Raw genomic sequence first — 25,849 nt, 5'->3', positions numbered from 1 at the left:
CACTTGTAACGTGAGGACGGAGACTGGGGGTGGGGGGATCCAGGGGTTCGTAATTACAGGGCCGCGCCGGGGAGAGCCATAATCACAAAGACCCAAATAGAAAGATGCGAGCAGATTGTTTGCTGCTTGTTTCTCTTTGATTTGTGGTCACAACAAGGGGAAAACCAGCTTTTGTCCTCGTGGCGTCCACCCTTGCTGCTTGCTTGACCCGATGCTGACTCGCACGCTGTCCGCTTGTTGTTTCAAGCTGATGGAAATTCAAGTGACCAGATAGATAGGTCCTATTTTTACAGTGACCAGAAGAAAGACATTCCAAAAATCAGTTGACATCTATGTGCTGAGGACAGTTGGCTGATGTTATTCTGTTGCCGCCTTAGTTCACGGGATTCAAATGAACACCATTGCATACTGTCACATTCAACCACATGATCTGGCATCTGGCTCATCCTCATCTTCATAGTCACTGGCCAGCCTAGCAGTCATTACAGCGCCACAAAGGACTCGCTTCCTTCATGTCAGTCAAAACACGGCGCACTACTGATTGGTGGGTTCCGTCCTCACCTTCATCGTGCAGTTGTTTGCCGCTTTCTGTTCCAGTCACGTTGGCTTAGCACAGTAGCATTCTTGCTAGCAGTTTTACAAATGCAAATTCCCTCTTTAACTCTGCCAACCCAGTTTCAAATGGAGATTCGACGTCTATATCCGTCAACGGCAGTGAATGCGTGAACTGAAGTCGAGGGTGTCGGCTATGTCTCGGCGGCGAGTTGGATCGATTACCGCCTTACACGTCATTCATTACGGGGCGCATTGATGGCTTGTAAAGGTTTTGTGGCCTAGTCTTGTTGGTTAATTTCAATTAGCAGCGAGCTTCTGAACGGATGGCATTCAAGCTGCCTACGTGTTCCGCAACAGCTGGCGGAAGCTGTTCAATGAGCAGAAACGATGACACCTCGCTGCCTTGCACCAATCAGGTCATAGCGTACGTATATTTTCCATCAAAGCGTGTTATTTTAAGGCCCTGTCTTTTGAGTTGTTGTTGACACATATGCCATATTATTTCATTTGTTTGACACTTTTCTTTGAAAAACGAAATCTTTTTTGGAGTCACGCAGCTGCTTTTGGACGGAATTAATATTTAAGGGAAAACGATTCATTGGGTGACGAGCGGGAGTTTTACGGTCGGGCCTGGATGCGTAGTATGAGGCGTGTGTGACTTGTTTCTTCTGCAAAGGTCACGCAAAGTTCACTCACGCCTTCAAGGAAGCATCTGAGGAGCTTACGGGCTTCCTCGGTAGAATAAACTCCCAAGCTGTTTTCAGCCTCGCAGCTTGTTACCGTTGCTTTAAAAAGGCTGCCGTTGCTCAATGGCAATTGCCTAAGACACCCGGTTCCTGGCAAATGAATGTGCCTCCTTGTTCCAAATGGATTTTTTTTTTTTTCGCGTGCGCTATTTGCTCTGCCGTTTCTCAGGGTTGTGGGCTTCTTTAATGACCACTTTGATCCCATTCAGGTCTGGCGCTGGTGTTTATGTGACCTTGGAGAAAATAAATGTGGATAGTGGCCGCACTATACGTCCATCATTGTCAAATACCTCACGTGTTTAACTCTTGATTGGAGTTCCCGCCATCGAGTACAGAACCTTCAGTAAATACTGTCAAGTACAGAAATCTCGTAAAAAAATCGAGCTGCTTCTTTAAGATAGCTGAAAGTATGCTAACTATCTCTATTGTGCAAATCTCCATTTTCATTTTTGTCAATTAACAATGAAAATACTTCCTTGCAAAAAATGGGCAGTGAAATAGGAAAAAAAAAATAGAAGTTTTTTTCAATCAGAAATAGCCCATTTTACTAGTTCTTTGTGTTTAGTATACACTTGTCAATCATGAAAGATCACTACAGACTGATTGGTCCTGTCACCTTTACGCAGGTATCGATTATTTTTTTTTAACATGCAGTTTTAGTTTTTCTGTTTTGGTTATTTAACTAGAATATTTTTCCAGCTATTGTGAGAGTGGGGAAAAAAAAACACCTCTAGGGATGCTGGTCATCATGTCACACAAGGGTGAAAGTTCACAGTCCACGGCAGCGCTTGTTGAGTGCAGATAGCGAGCGTCTCTCTCCAGCCAGACCCAAAAGTGGCGTGATGAATTGCACCATTCACCTTCTGCCCGCTCCATAAAGACCCTCTATGTGTTTTTGTCACATACAAACACAAGCGCGCCTCTTTAGCCCCAGACCCGACCCAGTATGTAAAAACAGAGGAAATAGCCCAGAGAAAAGGTGTCACTTTTCCTCAACTCAAAGCATCCAAGTGTGTGCGCGCAAGTGAGCGCAGCAGAAAAGAGTGAGCGGCCTCTAATTCGCTGATCTCAGCTGATTGCGTTTTCCCGTCCAGACGGTAGACATTCCTGCAACCTGCGGCCGCAAGCGTCGGGCCCCTTGCTCACGGAAAAACTTTGCACAGGCGCGCACACACAGGTGAAGATTTGTAAAGCCAGGCCATGGGGCGATGGCTTGAATTTAGTTGGAAATCAAAAAATTCTCACCGCAATACACTCCACAAGTGGGGCTGACACGCTGCAGTGCTTAGTGGAGGCTAAAGCGTGGCTAGCGTCACACAACAAATATGGCCGACAGGTTGCATTCAAAAGTTAGAAACAAAAATTCTCATGAGAACAGGCTCATGCCAGAATATGAAACGTCAGGATCTGCCATCATCATGGAGTCACGTCCATGTGTTTGCGTGACTCACAAACACACACACAGTCCAAATACACACTTCAGCCGGACACCGACCATCAGTTTTTCCGACACCGAGGTCCCAAAGGTTGCGGAAACAGCACCCCTGTGCCCCCCCCCCCCCCCTCTCCGCCTCCCTTCTCCGTCCTTCATGTCCTCTGCTGCACGCTTACTAATCAACAGGAAACATCTTTGGCGGCACAGGAAGTGTTACTCTCTAATTGGCCTGACGTGATGCCACAGGTTCCCAGCCAATAGGCGGGGGGCTTATTTTAGGAGGCGGTATAAAAGAGGCCTTCGGACAGCACAACGTTCTCACACTTGAGGGAAGAAGCATTAGTAAGCACATCTGCTTTCATTGTTGTTGTGAAAGCAAACTTTCAGAACAAAGTTCAAATAGTGTCTTACTGGACTCTAGCAAATCCAATTGTGACTGGATGTATTCCCACTACATTTTTATTCCTGCATAAGTCATACAGAGGTCAGAGGTCAGCTTGATACAGTCGTGAGATCTGCACCTGCAAAAACAACTTTCTAAAAAAAGAATCATCCATCCATCCATCTATGAATGTCAGATAGGTGTATTAATACATTTGGAAAAGATCACAAGTTCAAAATTTGGTACGTATCTTTACTTCGATGTAAGTTCAATACTTTTGCCTTCTTTTGGATTCCCACAACTTCCTTCTCACACATTTAGAGAAGGCGTGAGAAGCCACCCGTGCAGCCCAGTCAGGCCACCGTGCGTCCAGTCGTCAATCACACCGCGGTTAAAAGCAAAAAAAGACCCCGCGAGGGAATGTTATGATTATTATTATTTTTTTGTGTGGTGTTATTACAGAAGTGGTCAGACGCCTCACACAGCTCACTTTTTTTTTTTTTTATATTGTTTGTCTTCACGGCCAAAAATATCATAACGGTGACGCTGTGTCGGAGCTCCCTGATTAGCGGCAGACAAAAGGTATGAGAGGGCCTCACAGGAAAGAGAACAATCAAAGTGCACATTCCAAGAAAAGCACAACACGCAACGCAACACGGCGGGGACACAAAGGCTTCACCGAGGAATGATATCAGCGCGCTTGCGGCTGATTCAATCAGAATGTCTCTGTTGGCACGAGAGAAGAAAAAAGAAAAGAAAAGAAAAGAAAGAGCATTACAGCATTTCTCAGCCTCTTCATCTGAGGATTCATCATTGTTTTCTTCTAAATCTACACTGAAGACATTTTGAAGAGCGCTACCCTTGCGGGGATAACAATGACTCAAATTTGATAAGTAACTGAAGGCACGGCGTACTGCAGTCATTCATATCCTAATACATTTGTCAATTCATTCAAATGTGCAAATTTCAAAATGACTTTCAAGCTCATTGTCCTAATAGTTTTGTCTCCCTAAAATGTTACCAGCCCTTCCCCATGTGGTCACCCGCCTTTGACTAAACATATAATCACAAATCCAAATGTTAAAAAAAGAAAAAAACTGGATGCAAACAACCCCCCCCCCCCCCAAATAATTAGTGGGATTCGCCCCACCCCATCATCCATCTCCATTACAGCCCCTCTCTGATGATGAGGCTATTATAGCATCAAGGTTTTAGGGGGTCTTCCCAAAACTTCTCCATTCCATAAATCAGGGTCCCTTCAAATTATAGCCGTTAGCTTAGCACGCTGAAAGCTCATAGCAAGTCGTACGAACCGATTTGTAAATTTGTATGAAAAAATACAAGACAATAATGTTGTCTGACACGGGACGTTTTTAGGCCAAGAAACAAAATACGATTTCGTAACAGAAAGCCGAGGTTGCTTCTATTTAGTGACATAAACAAAGTCCTTCTTGCAACGACTGCACAATACTGCAAAGGCCGTATTTGCAGCAGAGACGATCTGTGATTGCCTCTCGAGTGCATGCGGCACACCTCAGCTTGAACACACACACACCACTCACCACACACCACACACACACATTTCAGGAAATAGTGGCCGAACTGCAGAGAAGATTCACTGTTCGAAAAACAGGAAGCGGTTAGGCAGCTGCACGCCGCATCGGAGCGTGGAGGACACCTGCATCTCCATGCGCCAACCACTCACGCCTTATTAAGTCTCGGAATGCGCGCTTCCTCAATGAACGCGTTAGAAAGGCAAACACCCAGGCCCCTTTTGATCAGGCAGGAAAAAAAAAATGCTGAGCAGGTAGATTAGCCCAGGATTAAGTCTCTCCTCCAGGTGAATTGCACTAGCTGCCATTTTGGAGAGCGAGAGGTCAAAGGGTGTTTCGAGCTAGTCCCCTCTCATCGTCCCTGGCCTCGCCACCGGGTTAAAGCGCGCCACTTGAGCTTTCCGGCATGCCGACACTCGCCGGAGGAGTTTTGACGGGAATAGAATCAGGCGAGGCATGAATGAAGCGTCGTGACCCCAGGACGAGCCGGGCCAGGTGAAAATTCAACTTTTCAGACCTTTGACTTGGAAAATTCAAAAAGCGCAATCAAACGCCGTCGTAAGTCAAACGTGCACGTTTTGTTGTCGCAGGTCGGAAACAATCAACAACAAAAGCAATGCTAGCTTATGATGATTGATTGGGAAGGCAGGTGTGCAACTTCTTCTTAAGGGTCAAGACGTTTTTGAACTTTGACCTCCTGAGCAGCTGTGCGGATGACTGACATAGTTGTGTCGCACCGAAAACAAAATTGCATGCGTCCTAATCCAGCCGTCATCATTCCAGATATGATTAAGAAACATGACAAAGAAGGGAGCATAAATCACTTGCCTAATCAAGGAAGCCCCAAGAGAAACACGGAGCAGCAGCAGCAGGGAGCCTTCGGGCCATCCCAGCGGCCCAAAGTGTTAAATAGCAATAGTTAATGCATAAATTAGCTGCTCAAGCTAAAGCGACAGGCTTGTCGTGCGCGTGTGCGTGCACGTGTGGGTTCACCCAAGCAAGAAAGTCGTAGCGATTCTTTGCCAAATGTGAAATCAGGTTACATCACAAACTGACAGCCAAAGAGGAAACTGCGTTAGACCGACACTTCATTAGCCAGCGCGCGCGCGCGCTAACTTCCTGCCACATCAGAATATGAAACGCCGCGCGTGCCGCCTTTCACGCCACGCCGGATCTCGTTCACTTTTGCCGACCGCCGATCGCGACCATATTAGTCAACGATAGCAATGACCCGAGAGCCGCCCTTTAACTGATTTAACCGACCGAATGTCACTAAATGAGAAATTTTGCCGTGTCTTCTAATGTGCTGATTTTTGAAGGATTTCAAGACGTTTTTCTACCAAGCTAGAATCTGATATCTGGATTACAGGCTGGAAGCAGGCTTTTGATTCGACATTTGACGATGACTCCCTGATACAGAGTCCACTGAAGCAGATAGTATCATCATTCTCACCCCGCACCCACCACTAAATCACCGTGTTTTACAGCCCTTGGACGGAGACTGGGGCAGGGGGGGGATTAATGCACTCGTGCTCCTTTGAGATAACATCAGCGATGTTCTGAGGAACCTCGTAGCTTCCATTCCGGAGCGACCGGCCCGGCAGACCTCAGCCTCAACCGCTCCGATACGTCCAGAGGCCGTAGCTGTGTTAAAGATCAAAGGTCAATCTGGCCAAATCAACACTCGAGGGCTCAAACACACCGCTCGGCTCAGCAGGTAAATGCCAAACAGCCGCTGTCCCCCCCCCAAATTGCTGTGTTTGTCCAAGTTTCGTATAGAGCACAAACATAACGCCATTGAGCGCGTAGAGCAGCAACAACAAGGCCTCTCTGACAGACGTCCTGTGCAAACACACCAGTGCACTCAAGGAATCGTAACCAGGTGCAGGGGAGGAAATACCTGGCGCATTCCAAGCGGCAGGAATGTTTTTATTAGCCTCTTTTTTTTATTTTTTTACATTTTTTTTTAGGTGTCACCATTGGGAGGTGTGTACACTATAAAGTGCACTGCAGGCCCGATCGCTCAATCAAGGGCGAGCGGCAGCGGCTTCAATGGGGAACCTGTGTAGCGGGCGCTATTTGGACAGCTGGCACGGTTTACTTCGCCATGTTCAAATAGAACCGTGGAAAGAAACAGAAGAGAATGGAGTCCGCTTTTATTGGACACTGTCACTGAACTAAAGGTTGATTATCAGCCTTCGTTTTCGTTCCCATTACAAACTAAAATAAAAATGTCGGGGGATCTTTTCAGGCATTGGTTCTTGACATTGGTTTTTCACGTTAGTTGGCGTTCGGGACTCGTTTCTTCACCGCAAAAATAATGCTGCAAGTGCAAATGTAATTTTATAGCAAAATGGTAGCTTCAAAGCAAAATGTCAGACTTCCTGTTTAATGTTTGGGCATGGGTTCTTGGGACTTTTTCATTTGTTGACTCGTGATACTGGAGACATGCCAACCAAATGTCATGTTGAAATAAAACTGGCATCGAGGGTGGATTTTTGTCATTTCTGGGAGTTTTGTATTTTAAGACAAGTCAGGAAACGTTACTGTTATTTTCCTTCTAAATGCAATGAGAAAAACAGCAACTGTAAAGGAGAGAGAGCGAGCGAGAGAGAGAGAGAGAGAGAGAGAGAGGAGCCACACAGAGGCCGCCCACCCGTCTGCCTGTTTTGCTTACACATAAAAAGCGCCTTTCTTCTCACTTAGAAGAGAAAAAAAATAACATTTTTACAGCAAGTGGAGCAGTATGTGTGTGTTGGGGGGCCGGTATGCTTCCTAGTGTTAACAGCTAGTAAATTGAGGCTCGTGAAGAGCTTCACTGGCTCAATCATCTCCGTATGCTAGCGTCGTTATTAGCAGCTATCCTAAGCAGACGGGCTGCTGCATCAACACTTTTTAATCGGAGCTACTGACAGTTTTATATTCCTATACGTATATCTACAGCATTTATCGTTTTGATATGATCTACACACTGTATTGTATCAATCTTAGGTTTGATGGGTAAAAATAAATATCCGCCCATGTTATTATCGGAGCAGTTGCATACATCGTAAAAGGTCCTGCTCGTAGAAAATGTAAAGGGCAGCAATTAGAAGGGTGTCGCGCATACACAGTGTTTGTTTTCAGTGTAGTATCATTTGCATTTTCTGCGTTACCAAATAACATCCAGTAGTACAGACACATTTAATAACACATAATGGCGCTGTTATGAGCCTATATGGGAGAGGCACTTTGTACACATACATGAAGTTAGAAAAAGGCTCGGGGCAATGACGAGCTTGTCTGCAGCGAGCGGCTTTCATGTTGTGATTTATGCGCAATTAAAGATGAAGGCCACTTTCTGCCTCAGAGTGAAACTGCGCTCATCTTTGGTGATGCTAATAGCGAGAATTCCTTCAGAGTATCGCCGTGTTTCTTGGGCCCTATATACTGGATGGCATTTAGAATGGATTTATTTCTTTTACAAAAGGAAAACAATGACATTATATTTTGTATGAATGTTTGCAGGACCTAACTAAAGATATTGTATCTTTTGTTCGGGTTCTTGCAAACTAAAACAATTAAGCGCCACATTCCATGACTTGTCCTCGTCCTGTCTGTTCTGTGTTTTTCTTTTTTGTACCAAATGTTTTAGTGAAACTGGAGCAATATTGGAATGTCAAACTGTTGGCACGTGCTTCATCTTTTAGGCTAAACATTCTCTTACTCCAAAGAGGAGGGGGGGGGGGGGCACAAGAGGCTGAATGCTCTCATTCTCTGCCTGCGTTTGAATGCGGCCGCGTGCGAGCAGGAAAAGGAGCCAAACGTGCTTCCTGAGTGGGTCCGAGAAGGGGGAAACGGCTGTAATGAGCGAGGGGCGGGCGGATAAAAATAACTAGCTATATAAGCCCGAGCGTCGAGGCCCACTCGCTCTCAAACGCTCGCCGCCTCTCGCTCCAGTCGGGACGTCCCGTACGCTCACGCACGCACACACATTTTCCATGGACGGTGTGGTAACGTAAGCGGGTCGGTCCCCCCGCCGAGGTGACGGAATGCTCCTTCTCGCAGACTTGACACAGACGTGATGCATGCTTGGCGTGAACCCCACGACAACAACAACACGGTCACGGAAATTCTGAGCCCTCCATCAAGTTTTCAACCTCCTCCTCTTTTACTCCGAGTCGCTTCAAATTATGCGCCGTCAAATCACTTTGCAAGTTTTGGGACACCCAGATTGATAGGGGAAAGAGGTCAGGGGTCACCAAGGACTTTTCTGCAATCAGAAGCACAAAGCTACGTTCACAAATTATTTTCTAATATTTGTTTCATGAAATGTTGTCCCGATTTAGTGCTTCCAGTATTTTTACACTTGCTCAACGGGTAAGCCTGAGGCCGGGAAATATTTTTGGTCTTTGTTCTCGGAGTTGCTAGATTGTTAGCATGCAGGACCCAAGTATATTAAAAAATGTAATGACTCCAATTTAATAACTCCAACTAATGGAACCTTCAGTCAGTGACTCAAAAATAAAAATCTTAATTGGTATGATTTTTAGCAAAGAACATGTGGGGCAGCCATCTGCCTCGCCCAGATTCCTCAAAGCACGCCTCGGACGGAACAAAAAGCGCTCGTGGGAAAGTTGGTGAAAAAAGAAAACAAGGCGCCTCCAAGAAATGTGCGACTGGCGTGGAGAGCCGTCAGCGCCTTTGCGACTCGCTTAGCCGCGTGACAACGCGTTGATAGCGCGGACAAGTCGACAGTTGTGCTTTTACAGTTGGGAAATTGAAAAACACAAACACGCACACAAAAATATTGGACAAAAATACAACAATCATATTTCATGTCAAATGTAAAAATGGTTGAGGAAAAATGTAAAATACTATAAAAACACTCATACACACACACTCGGATTGCCCAATGTCAAGACGATTGCGCAGGAGTGCGTTCGGGAAAGTCATTCTCGGTATAACTTCTGCAGAAATGTTGCTCATTCAGGCTTCTGCTTTCTCCTGGAAAGGCTGCGAAGTCAAGAGTGACCGGGTCAATATGCCAAACTTGACAACTTGTCTTGTTCTTCAGAGAGAACATGTCCCCAGGGGGGAAATTCATGAAATGAATTTCTTTAAGTACCAAATGAACATGTCACATCATTGACATTTTAGTCAGAAAAATAGTGAGTGTTCTGTGAAATTGATCAAGGAAATATCTCATGGATTTAATTATTAGGTAGACTTGAAAACCAAACAAAGTGCGGTTTCATCAAAATTGAATGGATTCTTTCTTTCGAAGAGCGCAAACCGAAATCCAAATTCCAAAGTGTTTTGAACATTTCAGACACCTGATGAGAGGCTTCACCACAATTATGAACTGAGCAGCTGTTGAACTGACTAACAAAAGGAGTACACAAAAAAAGAGCCATTATTATTATTAACGTCGTTGAGGAGGATTCGCACTCATCGTTTAGCAATGTTACAGAACCACGTGCTGTTGCTTCTCCCAGCGTTGTTAGCCAAAACAGAAAAGCTTTCCGTCATCTTGCTCTAACTGGATCCACGTGGCGTTTCCAGCGAACACACAGCCAGAACGTGCGTGGCGTGGAAATGGGAAAGCTCACGGCCGATGGCTCAACATGACAGTTGGATGCGAGCTTGAGCTGTCCGTCTGTTTGCTTACATCATCGCGCCGAGCACTCACTTCTCTCACCGCCATGCAAAACTGAAAAGAAATAAAAAAACTTCCCTGTCCTCATCACACATTACTCTCCATCTCATGATGGGTGGAGTAAATATACCGTTAAAGTAGGCCAAAATCATCACTTTACCTGTCCAATAAAAAAATCTATACGTACATACGTGTGTACCGCTATAAACTTGTAGTTTCGGTCAGGAATTACGCATGGAAGCACAACTTGGTGCGGTTGTGATGTAAATTGGCCCCCCTCCTCCGCCCCCTATAGCACCATTAGCACTTGAATGGCATGTTACCTTAAATCGTGTTTACATCGCGGCTGCTCTTGAGCACGCTGGCGCCTGTTTGCACAAGCCTGCTGGGCTACAACTAAACCCGCTTTGCGTTCATGCTCACGCGCAACGCGCCATGCGCATGACATGCGTGCACGCGTAAAGTCCCACCGTGCCACTTCAATAGGCGCACCTCAGGACATATTTTATGAGGTCCAGATTAGTTTGATGCTCCGTTTTTGCTTGGTTGTATTATTTTGCTTATATTCGAAACAGGTCCGGTGACTTAAAGTAATAATCCTCCTCCTCATTCCTTCCTGAATTAGAAGATATTGATTGTAAATCTGTAAATCATCTAGCACCAGACAGTTCTGTCAAGTCACGCGTTTTGTTTTGTTTTTCGTATCGTTGTGACCGAAATACTTGTGCTTTCTGTGCGCGCCTATACTTCTTTCTTTTGAAAACGTGCAGACTTTCTTAAGAAGCGCATAAATCACGGCGGTGATGTTCTGACAACATTGTTTTCATCCCTGCGCCAAATTGCGTAATCCTCAAGCGGTTGCTATATGAACCGCTTGTGTGTGTACGCTTGTGTGTTTGACACTTTTTTTCCAGCTCCAAAGGGGGTGTGGCCCCTGGAACGTGTGCGTCATTGCGCGTAGGCAGCCCCCACTCCCTCCCTCGCTCGCTTAAAGGAACCCCGGCGGCTGTCAGCGCTGGAGTAGCGCGCGCGCAACTGGAAGAAGCGGCCCGAGAGAAGTCCCGCTTTATAAAGAGCTAAAATTACGCGACGTCGACGTGGTTTCCTGGGCGGCTAAGAGGACTTTTATAAAGAGTCAAGTACGGTGGGGGTGGAAACTCACTGCACTGAGAACACTTGGTGGCGTTGGAGCCACAGCCACTATTTGATCGACAAGTCGAGGCGCACGGATTGCGCACACCACTTTTTGGGAGCGAGTTGTTCAAACAAGAGCACACCAAAGACATGGCTTTATCGGGAGTGATGCTACCTTCTTTTGCCACATTTAGCAACCAAAGGGAGAAAAGCTGGGAAAACGTAAGTTCAACTGAAATGTCATCGAAAAGTTTGACGAAGTAGCAGATACTTCAGCATTCGTTAAAAAAAGAGAGCTAATATACTTGCATGACCTTTCTACATTTATTGTGGTTTCTCAATGGCTTCTTTTGATGTTCCAGAGGTGGAAATCAGAGAATGACAACAAGCTCCTCACCGGCAGCTGCTCCATGCAAGAGATGGTGCACGGCGCGGACAACCTGTTCGCCAAGAAGGACGACGAGGATCTGAGCAACTACTTAGATCTGGATTTTATACTTGACGGAGCCTCAGCCTACGTGGCTCCGGCCGACCCCGGCGCGTACGCCGCGACGGACGCAGCAGTGGCCGCAGCCTTCCCCGCGGGAGAGCAGCGCTCCCCGCCACCGCCGTACGCCGCCGGCCTGATGACAGAGCTGCTGCGCTCCGACGCCAGCTACGGAGTGACGCGCAACCCTCAACAAACGCTGCAGGGCAGGTTTTACGCCACGCACTTCCCGCGCCAGGACATCAAAGTTGAGCCCTCCATGGACAGTTACGGCCCGGTGTTGGGCATGGTGCCCCAAAGCTGCAGCAAAATCAAGCAGGAAGGCAACGTTTCGTGCATGATGCCCTTCGAGCAGCCGCGTTTGGCCATCTCTCCGCGGGCTGCCAGCAGCAGCATGACACCGCCGCTCAGCCCGGACGAGCAGGCGGCGGCTTCGGACTTTTGCGCGCCCATGAGTTGCTTCGCCGGGCACAAATACCAAAACGGCGCCTCCTTTCAGCATCAGCATCATCATCAGCAGCAGCATCAACAGCAACAACACATGCACATGGCCTACCACGGCGCGCACCACCCAGCGTTCAGCGTCTATGACGAAGCCATGGGTCTGCAGCAGCAACAGCAGCAGCCGCCGCCGGGCGCGCAGAGGTCGATGCTCACGCCGCCATCCTCGCCGCTGGAGCTGCTCGAATCCAAGCCCAAGCGGGGGCGCCGCACTTGGCCGCGCAAGCGCACGGCCACGCACACCTGCACCTTCGCCGGATGCGGGAAAACGTACACAAAAAGCTCTCACCTCAAGGCTCACCTGCGGACGCACACAGGTAAGCTCACCTTGCACGCCGCGTAATTACGCACGGCCACAACTCGGTCGCACCTCAATCTATCTATCTATCTATCTATCGCTCTATCCCAGTGCCGATGAATCATGCTTTCTTTCCCTCTCTTCCCCTGCCAGGTGAGAAGCCGTACCACTGCAGTTGGGAAGGCTGCGGCTGGAAGTTCGCCCGCTCGGACGAGCTAACGCGTCACTTCCGCAAACATACCGGACACAGGCCCTTCCAGTGTCACCTTTGCGAGCGCGCCTTCTCCAGATCTGACCACCTCGCGCTGCACATGAAGAGACACATGTAAAAGGAGCCTTGACAACAACAAGAGACTGTTTCTTTTTTTGTTTTTTTTTGGACGAGATGTTGTTGTTTTTTTATTTAAACTGTTCTCCACATGACCAAAGTCCCCCGCCCCCCTCCCTCTTAAATCTCTATTATTTTCCAATCATGTAGCTGGTACTACTTTGGTTGTATGAGAGCAGACCTATAAGGGGCTGGCCCTTGTACAGTGTATACATCCAACTGGAATGTCTTTGACACAAAAGTGCCTTTCTATGACTCTGCTACTGTTTAAACAAATAACTCATGGTGACACAACTACCACCACTTAGTAGACAATCACATTGACAGGAGTGAAATACACGCATTGTGTATCGACAATGTTTTTCTCCAAAGAAAACTGCCTCCGAGATGAATCCAACAGCTGTCCCAGAGCTGCCCTCCCCAATTCCAGCCCCTTCTGTACACTATCAGGGCTTGACGTCCTGTACATTATTTTGTACTTAAAGTTATATCAAAAATGGACATGTATTTTATATTGTCAAATGTGTATTTATTGTAAATATTAAAAAGAACGAAAATATCTCGCCGGCTTTGCCTCTTTCACTCCAAATAGCTTGGGATGGACTCGGAGCTGCGAGCCATCTCCAAAATGGGTTATACATGTTGCCATTGTGTAAGCACTTTTAATTTTAAAAATATGAGCACTTGATTTCCACTGGACTGATGTTTTGCAGCTGCAAAAGAGAGAGACACACACACACACTTGCGGGTTTTAGCCTATAAATACAAACACTCCATCCCCTAATTACAGAGGGAGCCCGGAGCCGTCTGGACAAGGAGAGGGGGGGTACACGACACGGCAAAAGCCTCATCATCAGGGAGCCCTTCTTCCATTCCGCTCTCTGATGCTTCCCAATTATAGTCACACATCAAAAAGGCCCCTTAATACTACAATTACACAGTAGACTGCCAAGTCCGGCTCATTTCAGAGCAGCTTCACATGCATTAAGTGTACTCCAGCGGGCCGCCAATTAGTATTTGGACAATGACAGAGTTGTCGTGATTTTTTCTTTTCGCCTCGAAACACCACTATGACACATTGGAAATGAAACAAATCAAGTTTGGATTGAAGGCTAGACATTGAGCTTTCAATTAAGAAGTCACACAAATGAGCCAGCATTTCATATTGGGTAGCCTTTTGGACGACCCAAGGTAGAGGTTCTCAAAATCTCTGCACTGCGCTGACAATTGTGATTTTTTTTTCTTCACCTTAAGATTTGGTCTTCTGAAATGTGTTATGATTACACACCATCATTACACTGAACACTGTTGGTTAAGCAAAAGGCTAACGTTAAGCTATACTAAGATGAGGCCTAGCCAGCTATTGCACGAGAACATCAGCGAAGATAACGAGGCTAACATCATCAGAGTCACGGAACTTTTCAATGACTGCAATGGCCTGCTCCTAAATGGTACTTGTCATAAAGTGGCGGTCATTCTTGCATGGTACTTTTTTTTTTTTGTCCTGAGACCTTTTGAAATAAAGTTTAAAGTCCACACATCAATCATATGTTATTGTGGTCGCAGTACATGACTAGTCATTGATTAAATATCGTGTCTCTTGTAGAACATGAAAAGGAGAAGGCCACTCACTCAGTTGTTTTGCATGTCATCCATGGCGAGACGTACCAGCTGGCTTGGAGTAGTACTCTACAATTCTGAAAAAAAAAAAAGACAATGTTCAATTTAAAAAGGAGGAAGTGCTCACATTGTCGATTCAAATGTATCACTCTCATTTCTCTTTTTAGTTTTGTTCCAAGATATGATTGTGCCATTTTTTTTCTCCAAAATTGTCAACAGCTGAAGACTTGTCCAAACATACATAAAACGTAACAAAATAACAAAATTAATCCCCTCACAATATTTATGAACAAGTCTTGTAAACAATCACTGCAAATGAACCAGTATGCTAATGCTAGCGAGAAGCTAACGAATGCATTTAACACATTACTGTGTTCCCCAAGAATAATACAGCCGCTTACCGCTTTAAGGTGTGAACTGAACCATCAATGAAATATTTCTCTATACTGAAAAAAGATTTCTGAAACAACAAGCAGGACTTTGCCCACAGATGTGGGAACATTGCTTGAAAAATGAAATTTGACCAGGAATTTCTTTGAGGTTCAATAAAATTTGACCAGGAATTTCTTTGAGGTTCTGATGAGTTGTGTGGATTAATGCATTCAACAAAGGAACATTTTGATCCCTCCACTTCGGTATCCTTGAGTTGTTCGTGCTAAAGAAGAAAAAAAAAACACCTCTCTAAGTAATAAAGATGGCGGATTTCCGAAATCGTTTGGTCACACCCATTACCTTTTTCTGTAATCCCGCCCCAACGGATGTGATGTCATCGACACAAATACGTGATAGAAAACGGAGAAAATTGAACGGAGTAAAAAAAGATCATAAAAGTATCTCTGCAGCACCTGGAGGGATGGATTACACTTTTCTACAATCTTGGAGACTCCAGCTACACAAAATGACGATAAACGCAAAAACAAAGTGGATTTTCCATGTCTCCAAAAAAATTCACTCAAAATCAATGTTAAACAGATTTGTTTTATTTATTAAGGAGACAAAGTGACCTTCCAACAATAAATAAAATTCTGTTATCACATACACGTATGTTAATAAGTCCAGGAATAAACTCTTGTGCCAAATTGATTTGTTAAGAATTTCAGAGGCATCACGTTCAGACAGAGATGAGGATTTCAAATGAATATGAACAGAAGATATGACCTTAGAAAAGCGGTAGTGTTTAGCCCTTGAGGTTAAAGTGATGAGGATCGATGTAACAGTACCAGTGGTTTTACACATTATACAGACGCAATGGATTTTTTTTTTTCTATAAGCTGTACTTGTAAAAAAAAAAAAAAAAAAAAAACTAACACAATCACTCTGGATTTAAGGCGTTGAATAACAAATGCATAGGCACAAATACATTGTATTGCAACAGAATTAATTATAAAAAACGGTCACAATCTGATTATCCCAGCTAATGGTCACTTCATTAGGTACACCTGCACAATCTAAAGCGGTCTAATACATCAACTGTATTAACAATAACAAGTTTTGGTGACACTCATTTCTTATAAATACAACAAAACAGTTTTGGTTTTTTTTTTTTTTTTGAAAGAGGTTAAGTTTCTGTGCAGGCTTTGGAGGAAGGCAGCGTCAAGTACCCATCTGCTTCGTGTTTTCCCTAAATGGCTACGTTGTCTCCAGATGAAGCCACACTTGACTTCAAGAGGATCCATCCCGGCCGGCCATGATTATAGTTGCCTTGTCGTTTGGGAGCAATGAACATAGATTACATGCTAAATGTAGAGTCATTTGAGGCCAGCGCATGACGGGGGGCGTCACTGGGCTCGTGCGCAGGGGGGGGCTTTCGCTAGTGCGGTCGGTGTCAGTGCAAACGTCTGCAGGAGGAGGAGGGGGGGGGGGATTTGCGGGCGGGCCCCGTCAGGAGCCGGGCGCGTCAGCCCGGCTGAGCGCGATGGCCAGCTCGAGGTCCTGCTGCTCCTGGAGCCGCAGTCTCCGCAGCCGCTCGCACTCCTCGCGCTCGCTCTCCCGCTTGGCCCACTCCACTTGCTGGCTTTCACTTCCAAACTACAGGAGCCAAACAACGAGAGGTTAGCTGCAGAAACGAAGCACAGGCTCAAAAGGCGAAGCTGACCCGGGCGACAGGATCGAACGCTGGATGCAAATTTGGCAGAGGAGGGGGGGGAGAGTCATCCAAAACACGGCTGTCGTTTTTTTTAACGGAATTAGAGGATGTTTAGACTGATGATACAGCAAAAAGATACAACACCAGATGTTGCAGGACATGCAAACTGCAGAACATTTGCTTTGAACAGCTCGGCACATGCAAAAGCTTGGAGGCAGACCTGCTGACTGACCTTACCTGGTCATCTTCACATTCGGGCAGAAAAAAAAAAAAAAGCAGAAGACTTTCCACGTATAATGTATGAATCAAATCAAGTTGAATAGTTCCACTTCAAAAAGAAATCATCCTCAAATTGAATAGTACCAAATTGTTTTTGAATGGACACCTTTACTAATAGGCGATCAAATTTCATATTTTTCAGTGGAGGGCTTCGCTTATGACCTCAAGTTTGTGTTCATAAATGCTTTTGGCAGCGCGGAACTTGACTCATTTGAAAAAGCATTAAAAAAAAAAAAAAAGAAATGCATCTTGATTGATGTTTTCTCTAGGAGTGACGTCAACTCCCGAAAACTTGGTGGAATGATAGCCCAAACAGGATGGGAGCATCAAGGTGTCCAGCTCAGTCATGCAGGCGTAAATGAGACGCGGCAAAGTCATGCGCAGTGCCCAAGATGGTTAACGACTCCATGCGGCCATCTTTTGTAAACGATGCCAACGTTGCTCCTTGGGCTCATGCATAAAAAAACAAACCCAGCACAAACTTACGAAGGCAGGACCATCTTTGGGAGCTCTACCCGAGCCTGCCGGAGCAAAAGAGAGGACACTTGACTCTCTGCTCAGGGCGGTACTTTAAATCCAGATGTGCAATACTGTGTTACACAATTCTGACAGGAAGCAAAATGTGGCTGGCTGGCTGACAGTACACACACACGCACACACACACACACAAAAAAGAAGAGTCAGCGAGGGTTCAAATGAAAAGTGAATCAAGTGGCTGAATTGCAACATTCTGACAATCTGCATCTGAGGAGAAAGTATCAAAAAAAAAAAAAGGGGTGGCTAATGTAGAACCTCTAAAGCCTCCATCCATCCTTCATAGAGAAAAACAATAAATTGTTATCAGTTGTTTTTTTCCACAGTGGAACATGATTTCAAATATCTCAGACTTGACTGGATTGCATTTGACTTTGGAGGGTTGCACTGCATTTATTATTAGTGCCCTACTATAATTTGCCCTACTAAATCACCCACGGCTTTGAGGCTCTCACTTCCCCATCGCCTAGGAGGCCACACACACACCTCTGCCACTATGCGTGGTCGAGCAAAGGGGAACAGCAACTTTCTCACGCCCGCCGCTTCTGCTTAAGAGCACAAGTGCAAGGTCACAGGAAGTGGCACTTTTTTTTTTGTTGGGTTATGCCCTCCTGGCACACAGCTAGCCGCACTCGATGAACCATCAAAATGAAGGCCTCGGGAGAGGCGTGCCATGAGCTACCAAAAAGAGTGTGTTTGGATGGAACCACTACTTGCGCGCTAGCGAGTTCTGCTCGGACTCACGGCAACTTTGCTTACCGTAGGGTGGGGCCGGCCGGTTAGGCGTGCTTTTCTTTGATGGCAGAACGGGATTATCAGACTTCTGTTAACACACACAAAAATCAACAACCGTCACTCAACAAGCCGCCTCTGGCATGGAATTAACAGAAAGTGTTCATACATGTGGTTGAGGCTGAAGAGAAATGAACCGGTGTGATGAGTGAGGCACAGTTGAAATGAAAACTAATTACAGAGAAAAAAATAAATAATCCTTATTGCCTTTAACAGGGCGCAAATAAATACCTTCAAGACAAAAGACCCCGCCATTTTGTTGCCCACATTTATAAAATGTTAGATTCATGGACAAAATTGGCTTTTTCTACCAACACATCGGCCAAGGAAGTAACAAAATAAATGGACAATTTTATTGTCCATGCTTTTGATGCTCACCTTGGACAACTGGCTAAAATCTGGAAATCCAGCGTTGCTCCTGCCTCCAAAGAGGTGGTTCGGCATCCGGACCGACTCTGCAAAAAGAGCATAGTGAGACACTTGTGGAAAAAAAAAAATCTCCGAAGTTGCAACAAAATTCACTTACAGACCACATGCTTTAAAATGACACTTTATTCCACTGAGGAACCGTGTGCTATTTTTAGAGTGCCATAGCTGCTAAAGGTTCCATGACATTTGCCCAAATCTTAAAAAGCAGAGGAAGGGGGGGGGGGGGGGGGGTCTGTTTAACCTGACGTATGCATCTGATTAGCTAATTAAAGGCATCAGTTGGAGCACTGTTGAAGCAGAACTGTGCCCGGCTTGTTTTGAAGCTTTGTGGTATGGTGCTTAATGAAAAAGAGAGGACGGGAGGAGGGGGAAAAAAAAGTGCAGATGGTCACAGTGAAAAAACAAAACATTGTAAATGAAGGTTTGTTATGCATAAGCAACCACAAGAGGGCCTATTCAGACGCGTGTTTGCTTTTTGGCACAGTAAGCCCACGCAGGTCCACAGTTGCTTCTGTGTTCGTCTGATGACGGGCAACGCGCCGGTCAACGCTTTTAACCCCGTCACTGAATTGAAACAACTTCCGCACTCAATAAAAAAGGTGAAATGCAGCAAGTGTTAAGGAGCGTGTGTGTGTTTCAAGAAGTGACGTTGTGTCCTGTCAAGCTCCCGTTTTTCCAGGGTAGGTGAGTGAGTGAGGGGGGTATTTTTAGTTTGCCCGTAGTTAAATGAGTAAGCCTTCCCCTCATCTAAAAATAGTCTCAAATCACAGGAATCTGTGGTGAGTAAAAACATACTTCTGACATAGCACCCAAGAGGAGTGTCGCACAATGAGCCTTTACATGAATAAGACGTTTGGGGGGAAAAAAAGGCTCGGCACGGCTTGTCCAACGTTTCCAGTAGCTTCTCTAACAGGGACTATTGATGAGACGCTTGGATACAGTTAAGACAAAATGTGCCTCACTAGACGGCAAGCAGTGACGGCGGTACCTGAATGCTTTGTTTTCGGGCTGTGCGATGATAAGCCCAGACGTCCGCGGACGGAGCCGGGCTGAGAGAAACAAAGCGAAAAGTTGAGTGAAGGCGCTCAAAGCCGCCGCGATGCCGCCAATTTCCCCAACGTCACCTTGACTGGCGGCTTGGGTTTTTCTGCAGTGGTGTCGGAGGATGCAAACAGATTGGAGCTGCCCGCCCCGCTAAATAGATCGCCGGCCGAGCTACCCTTGAAAGGATCGCTTTCTCTGAAAGGATCTACAAGGACGCAAACAGCTTGTGAGGGTGGCAAAAAAAAAAGCTTGCAATTGACTCTACTCTCATTCTGCAAAAGGACCATTGAAGGGGTCGGATTTGAAGGGATCCTCCGTCTGGAAGGGGTCTGCTGGAGCGCCCTTAGCAGTGTTGAACATGGCTAGCCTTGATTTGAAGGAGTCATCCTGAAGGGGGCGGGGACAAACAATCATACAGATTCGATAACCCAACGACATACGTATTACAGTAGGACGCCCACCGCCGCACTCCCGAAGGCGCCGTTCTCCTTTACGGCAAACGAGTGGCCGGTGTCCGGCGTGGTGTTCCCCCCGGCGAGATCTCGCAGGGCGCTGTTGTACTGCTCGATGGTCTTGGTGAACTCCTTTTGGTTCTCCTGGATCAACATCAACTTGCTGCGAGCCTGAAAGCACCGCAGGAAAAACATACAAGGTTGTTATTGTACCCGCGTAGCTGCTGGAGTAGTAAAGACTTGACCCTGTCCTTTCTCCTTTGACTTCTTGAGAGCTGAAGTGAACATTTTCAACTCTATGTAAATGTGTTTTGTCTGAGGTCCACTCTCACCTGGTTGATCTCTTCCTGGGTGGTCTTGAGAGACTTGACAATGCTGTCCAATTGGACGCGGCCGGTACGGAGGCTCTGCTCCAGCTGGGCCTCCTCGTCCGCCAGGCGGCTCAGTTCCGCCTTGGTGCGGCCGACCTCTTTCTCCTGGCTCCGGAGGTCACTCTCCTGCGAGCGGATTTGACTTTGCAGGGTGGAGATCTGCGAGGGGACGGAGAGGATTTGTTATATTGCGAATAGTTTTCCATCAAGTTTGAGAGAAAAAAGGCTAACCGTCTGCGACTCTTCCTGACACTTCTGCTTGACGTTGTTGAGCAACCCATCCAGCTTAGAACGCTGCTGGTCCATCTCATCCAGACGCTTCTGGGCGTTGTGCTTCTGGGACTCAATGTCCTGCAAACCGCTGCTCTCCCTCTCCAGGTCATGCTGCATGTTCTAAATACCAAACAATATTTGCACAGTAAATTTAGACATGTTCTGGCACACATTTTAATCTCTCAAGCATATTTTTTGGGTTCCTTCTTACTTGAACAGCATGATTTTGCCTTTGGATAGTTTCCTCCTTTTCTTTGAGCTCATGTTCCAGGATTAACTTCTCTCTATACGAGAACCATGTGAGACATTTCATATCGTGATTGAAATAAAAAGTTAACTTAAGACCTGAAAACAGAGCATCACAAGCTTTCTTTTTTTTTTTAAACAGCTCTTGTATTGCGCAAGTTGTGGCCAGTGAATATAGATTCATGTTGCACTGTTGTGATAGGCAACAAGCTGGATGTGATTTAAAGTATGTTGAAAAAAATTGGCTGATTTGACTTTCTAATGAAGACTGCTGCTGGACACTGCTTTGCTTGGCAGCGCCTTGCTTATGAAACAGCTGATAGCAGCAGCAGCAGCACGGTTCGCAAATGTTGATATAATAGAAAATAAATATTAGTTGTCGTTTCATAGAGCTCATATCCCGTCGTTTTTTTTTTTTCTTCTTCAAAAGGAAGAGAAACAAATCTCTCCTCAGCCGCTTCGAGGGGCTCACCTCTGCAGCTGACTTATTTCCTGACTGAGGTCATCCAGCTCTTTGATGCCCGTCAGCTCTACAGGCGCTAAGGAGGTGAAGTCCTGTGGCGAGGTGAGAAGTCAGGGGAAAAATTGAAGTGAGAAAAAGAAATGTTGGAAGAGGGGAGCAAACAGGTAATGAATTAGGGATCGAGATCAGTCAAGGAGCTCTCAGCTTATGTGTGCAGCAGAACAAAAGGCAGGAAGGAAATGCATCTTGTGCGTCCTGAACAGCCCCGCACAATGCATGAAAAGCCGTCTGGCGAGACGACACAAAAGAGCGCGCCGTTTTGAAAGATGAGGTCATGCCAAATGCAGCTCGAGGAAGTTTGATGGGGATCACTTTTTGTTGTGTTAGCCAAGTAAGAATAAGTTGTGTACTCTTAGGAACAAGTACAGAAAGGAGGTGGAGAAGATGAAAACAACAACGCTCGTGTAGAATATATGGACGGAGCAATAGCACCCCCTGGTGGCAGACTGTGAGTGAGTGCAGCAGAATAAAGCTCTGTAAAACAGGAGGGAATGAAGGGAAAAAACAAAAGGACGGCAGGAAAACCTCACCAGGTAAACGCCAAAAGACAAATCACTGAGAAAAGTAACGCAGGGTCATTCATATCAAGACTTACGGGAGGCGTACTTGTCGTCCGCTCCGAGGGGGGAATCATGTCCGGCGTCAGAGTGGTTGGCGGGTCGATGTCTTTGGTGATCTTCTGCTGGATCAAATGCATGGCCAGGGAGAACTGCTCCTGGGTCAGCTTGCCCGTCTGTTTGGTGTCAGCCAGGCCCCTGCGCACGAGATGCATCATGAGTCATCGGAGGGAAACCGCAGTGCATTCACAACATATTCCTTCACAATTGGGCTTCAGTCGAGAAAAGAGAGCATTTTCGACTTTAAGAAAGATTTTAATATTCCGTAACAGTTACCGACCGAGTCAAGCGCACAAAAGCATTTACCGCCACCTACAGGGTTGGGGAGTACCCATCAGAGCTTTCCTTTGTTTATTTTTGCTCTTTGGACACAGCAGTGAGCAGAAAGAGAGTCACGGTCTCACCAGATTTGGGCCAGCATGGTCTGGGAGAGGCTGGAGTGCATGAAGATCTCGATGACTTCCGTTCCGTCGACCAGTCCGTCATTGTCTGTGTCGGTTTTCTTGAAGATGTCGTTGTATCGCTCCCTGTCAGCCGCCGGCACCACCCATGGCTGCTCCGACTGGAATTCAGCAAAGCAAATACTACAATTATTATTATTATTATTTCAATGACGATTATTATACGGCAGCTAAAAGTGATTAAAATACAGTATCGGGAAAATATACTTTTATAAATACAAATAGTCGAGTCTCTAAAGTGCCATCACGTGAAATGAGACTGCCTCTTACTGTGAGTCTTTCTGAATTTGACCAAATGAGCAAGCGTGTTGACCAAACAGAGCTCCCCCACCCATGACTTGACAGCTCAGCTGTCTACATTTGGAATGAAAAATGCAGGATATATGACTGTTACTGATTTATTTTTACCCAACTAAAGAGAACACTGACAAAGTCATTGTTTAATCAAATGAAAAGAGGTGGGAAAACCGTGATGTGCAGGTCTGGCCAAACCTGTTTGTCAAAGTGTCACGAGTCCTGAAGCAATAACAAGGAAAAGAACAAGCAGCCGCTGAAGACAATGTGGCGGAACCGGCCGAGCCACTCGATTAGCAACTGAATAGAATTCTGAAGGGGGAAATGTCAATTTTGATACTCAAGCTGCCATTTCAATCACAAATAAGTCCACGTACATTAATTTGGATAACACATACCGGTATTCCCCCCCCCCCAGACAATAAGATGATAGTGATGCAAACTAATTAACTGTTTGGTGTAACGTAGCTTTGTGTGACGTAATGATTGACAACGACTTGATATATTTGTGGAAGCATTGAAAAGTATGTCATGACAATTTTGGTTGGTTTCACACCTGTTGGCTGGGCAAGCACACCAGTGAGCCAGTCACAACCCATGAAAGACGACGTGACATACCTGTTTGCTGCCTTTAGAGGAGTGCAGCGGGGTTAGCTTGGCCATCGAGCTAGCGAAGGGAGAGGCGCTGGCGAGGGCGTGAGGAGAGGTGCCGGCGAGGGGAGAGATGCTTCTCGTGCTGTCCTTGAGAGCAAAAGACGCGGACCTGGAGGGCAGCACGGCCACAGCGCCGGGCATCGCGCCCGCCACCTTTTTCCTTTTGGAGGGTGGGATGAGGGATGCAGGCAGGACGGCCGGTACCGGCTCCTTTTCCATGGCTCGGTACACAAAATGCATGACCTAAGAGGTCATGTTAGGGAAGTTAGGAATGGGGAAATATGCATTTATGTCTTCAATGACAAGTGGGGGAGTTACCACAATGAATTCCTCTTTGTCCAAGTAGCCATCTTTGTCTGCGTCGCCCAGATCCCAAATCTGCACGATGACAAAACATTGGAGTAGGCAACAAAGCTTTTCCGTTAGATTTGAGGAGTTGTCATTTTAAGTAGGTAACATCACCTTTCCCAACACATCCAGAGGTAGTTTGGAGTTGATCAAAACGGGCTTGACTTTATCACCGGAGAGGAGGCCATTTACGGGGGTCAGACTCTCAAAAATACCCTCGAATTTCCCTTTTTCGTCTGGCTGCAAATCAAACCAGAATGATAGTGTCACATATTGGGGAAATGTTACATTTAAAAACTCACCCTTATGGCCCAATGGGAGTCTGGCGCTGGAGTGCTTGATAATGGGCTGCTTGTGTCTCGCTGGGGGAAATTAATAACAGCAAGTTCAGTAATATTAAGGAGAGACCAAAAAAAAAAAAACAACATTCACTAACAAGGCTTCATTTTTTTATTTTTATTGCTACTCACAAATTTAGGAGGTGGCACCGTTTGGCTGAGGTTGCTGATGCTAACGTCATGCCCTGCCTGCGCCGAGGCGACCAGTCTCAAGGCGATGAAGAAACCCTGAAGAAGAAGAAAGGGTGGGAGAATGAGAACAATCCAGTGACAGGCGCGCACGTCAGCCTACACATTGACATCACATTTTGCACATAACAAAGTGTGTGCGTTACCCGCTTATCCAAATAGCCTCTTCGCTCTGAGTCAGCCAAATCCCATATCTGAACGAGATATGGGATGTGTTATTACCGCTTGCAAATAAATCATGTATGTTAAAGTATCTAAAGTATATCAAACCTTTCCGAGCGTGATGTCTGACAACCCCGACTTTTTCAGGAACTGAGCTGCATCCCCAGCAGATATCTTGCCACTGATCAATGGATCCAACTACAAAATGAAGAACTCATGATGAGTTTGTTGCACACAGAAACTTTGCGCTTAATTTATTTCTTTATTTTTAAAGAGAGTCATGGTAGTTTAATACCTACCTGTCTGTAGTAGCTCTCGTAGGCTGGGTTGCCACTCGATAACTGGAGGGAAGCACAAGAAAGTCGATCAAAAGGGAGTTATGCTTATTACATTCAGCGGCTATGGGAGTTTCTGTTCTGAACGTCGAAGTTGAGGCGGCTATACGCAGCGACAAAACCAGCTAACAACTTGATTTAGACGAGAAAAGCACCGTACACATGTCGCATTACAGTGCTGTGTGTAGAGTTTGTTGTGGTGTCAAGGTGGCGGACGACAAACGCGATAAAACGACTTTTTCCAAAGCTGGTTGTTAAGTTGTTACCTGGCTGAGAGTCATGAGCGCCGCCATGTTTCCTGGTGTCTCGGGAGCGCGCGTCCACCCACCCCTTTAGTGCGCGGGCACGAACGGCCCGTAAACTCGGTCCCACTTGCGTAACATTGGCGATTTTCTAAAAAAAATACATTATTTCTACATTATCAGTTTATCAAATCGTATTTCTGTACGGTTTAACGTGACTGCACTTTTGTAAAACGGACACTGATTAGCACACTTGCTAACACTTTCTGCTTGAACACGATTGGATATTGTCAACCGGTGGGCGGAGTTCACAAAAGCACACGCGGAAATGACACCTAAAGAAATTATATTTCTCCGTGGTTGCGTTGAGATCAAATGGCGTTAAATTTCCGACTGTGGGAGCTACATAAATGTCCTTTAGTCCTAAAAGTAAAGTTCCCTGAGCTGGAATGGAATCCTCGCGCGGCGGCGGGGCCCCCCGCGGATAGTGGACGCGCCCGAAC

The 25,849-nt window shown here is 46.0% G+C and overlaps 3 protein-coding genes across 3 annotated transcripts in view; 1 reads left to right on the top strand and 2 right to left on the bottom strand.

Moving 5' to 3' along the window:
* LOC147045870 (tropomyosin alpha-4 chain-like) overlaps positions 1–15,345 on the bottom strand; it is a 48,804-nt gene extending 33,459 nt beyond the window's left edge. The window contains exons 1-2 of the mRNA XM_085930759.1: positions 15,079–15,345; positions 14,690–14,754 (exon numbers count right to left, since the gene is read on the bottom strand). The gene's annotated coding sequence lies outside the window, so the exon portion shown is untranslated. The remainder of the gene's footprint in view (positions 1–14,689; positions 14,755–15,078) is intronic.
* klf2b (Kruppel like factor 2b) lies at positions 11,348–13,607 on the top strand. The gene is made up of 3 exons (XM_085930757.1): positions 11,348–11,665; positions 11,806–12,748; positions 12,883–13,607. The coding sequence occupies exons 1-3, from the start codon at positions 11,594–11,596 to the stop codon at positions 13,056–13,058; spliced, it is 1,191 nt and encodes a 396-aa protein (XP_085786883.1). The 5' UTR covers positions 11,348–11,593; the 3' UTR covers positions 13,059–13,607.
* A 296-nt stretch (positions 15,346–15,641) lies between the features above and the next one.
* On the bottom strand, positions 15,642–25,817 carry LOC147045869 (epidermal growth factor receptor substrate 15-like 1). Its single transcript, XM_085930750.1, has 23 exons — positions 25,371–25,817; positions 25,069–25,110; positions 24,878–24,967; positions 24,754–24,801; positions 24,551–24,646; positions 24,383–24,442; positions 24,195–24,320; positions 24,051–24,110; positions 23,697–23,975; positions 22,728–22,885; positions 22,302–22,461; positions 21,656–21,738; positions 21,149–21,221; positions 20,896–21,057; positions 20,626–20,823; positions 20,303–20,464; positions 20,126–20,228; positions 19,922–20,046; positions 19,786–19,846; positions 18,747–18,823; positions 18,336–18,399; positions 17,529–17,563; positions 15,642–16,705 (listed from the first exon to the last, which is right to left on the bottom strand). The coding sequence occupies exons 1-23, from the start codon at positions 25,395–25,397 to the stop codon at positions 16,559–16,561; spliced, it is 2,436 nt and encodes an 811-aa protein (XP_085786876.1). The 5' UTR covers positions 25,398–25,817; the 3' UTR covers positions 15,642–16,558.
* Positions 25,818–25,849: the final 32 nt, after the last annotated feature.

Source organism: Syngnathus leptorhynchus, chromosome 14 (assembly GCF_054491065.1).
Source record: "Syngnathus leptorhynchus isolate UIUO chromosome 14, UIUO_Slep, whole genome shotgun sequence".
In the NCBI taxonomy this organism is placed as follows: Eukaryota; Metazoa; Chordata; class Actinopteri; order Syngnathiformes; family Syngnathidae; genus Syngnathus; species Syngnathus leptorhynchus.
Note: the sequence above shows the minus strand (reverse complement) of the source record. Positions and strands in the feature narration are given on the sequence as shown.

Coding starts and splice junctions, on each gene's coding strand:
- klf2b (XM_085930757.1), top strand. CDS start 11,594: ATGGCTTTATCGGGAGTGATGCTACCTTCTTTTGCCACATTTAGCAAC. Junction 11,666..11,805: donor GGGAGAAAAGCTGGGAAAAC/GTAAGTTCAACT, acceptor TTGATGTTCCAG/AGGTGGAAATCAGAGAATGA. Junction 12,749..12,882: donor TCACCTGCGGACGCACACAG/GTAAGCTCACCT, acceptor TTCCCCTGCCAG/GTGAGAAGCCGTACCACTGC.
- LOC147045869 (XM_085930750.1), bottom strand. CDS start 25,397: ATGGCGGCGCTCATGACTCTCAGCCAG. Junction 20,824..20,895: donor GTCAGGAAGAGTCGCAGACG/GTTAGCCTTTTT, acceptor GTCCCCTCGCAG/ATCTCCACCCTGCAAAGTCA. Junction 20,229..20,302: donor GCGCCTTCGGGAGTGCGGCG/GTGGGCGTCCTA, acceptor CGCCCCCTTCAG/GATGACTCCTTCAAATCAAG.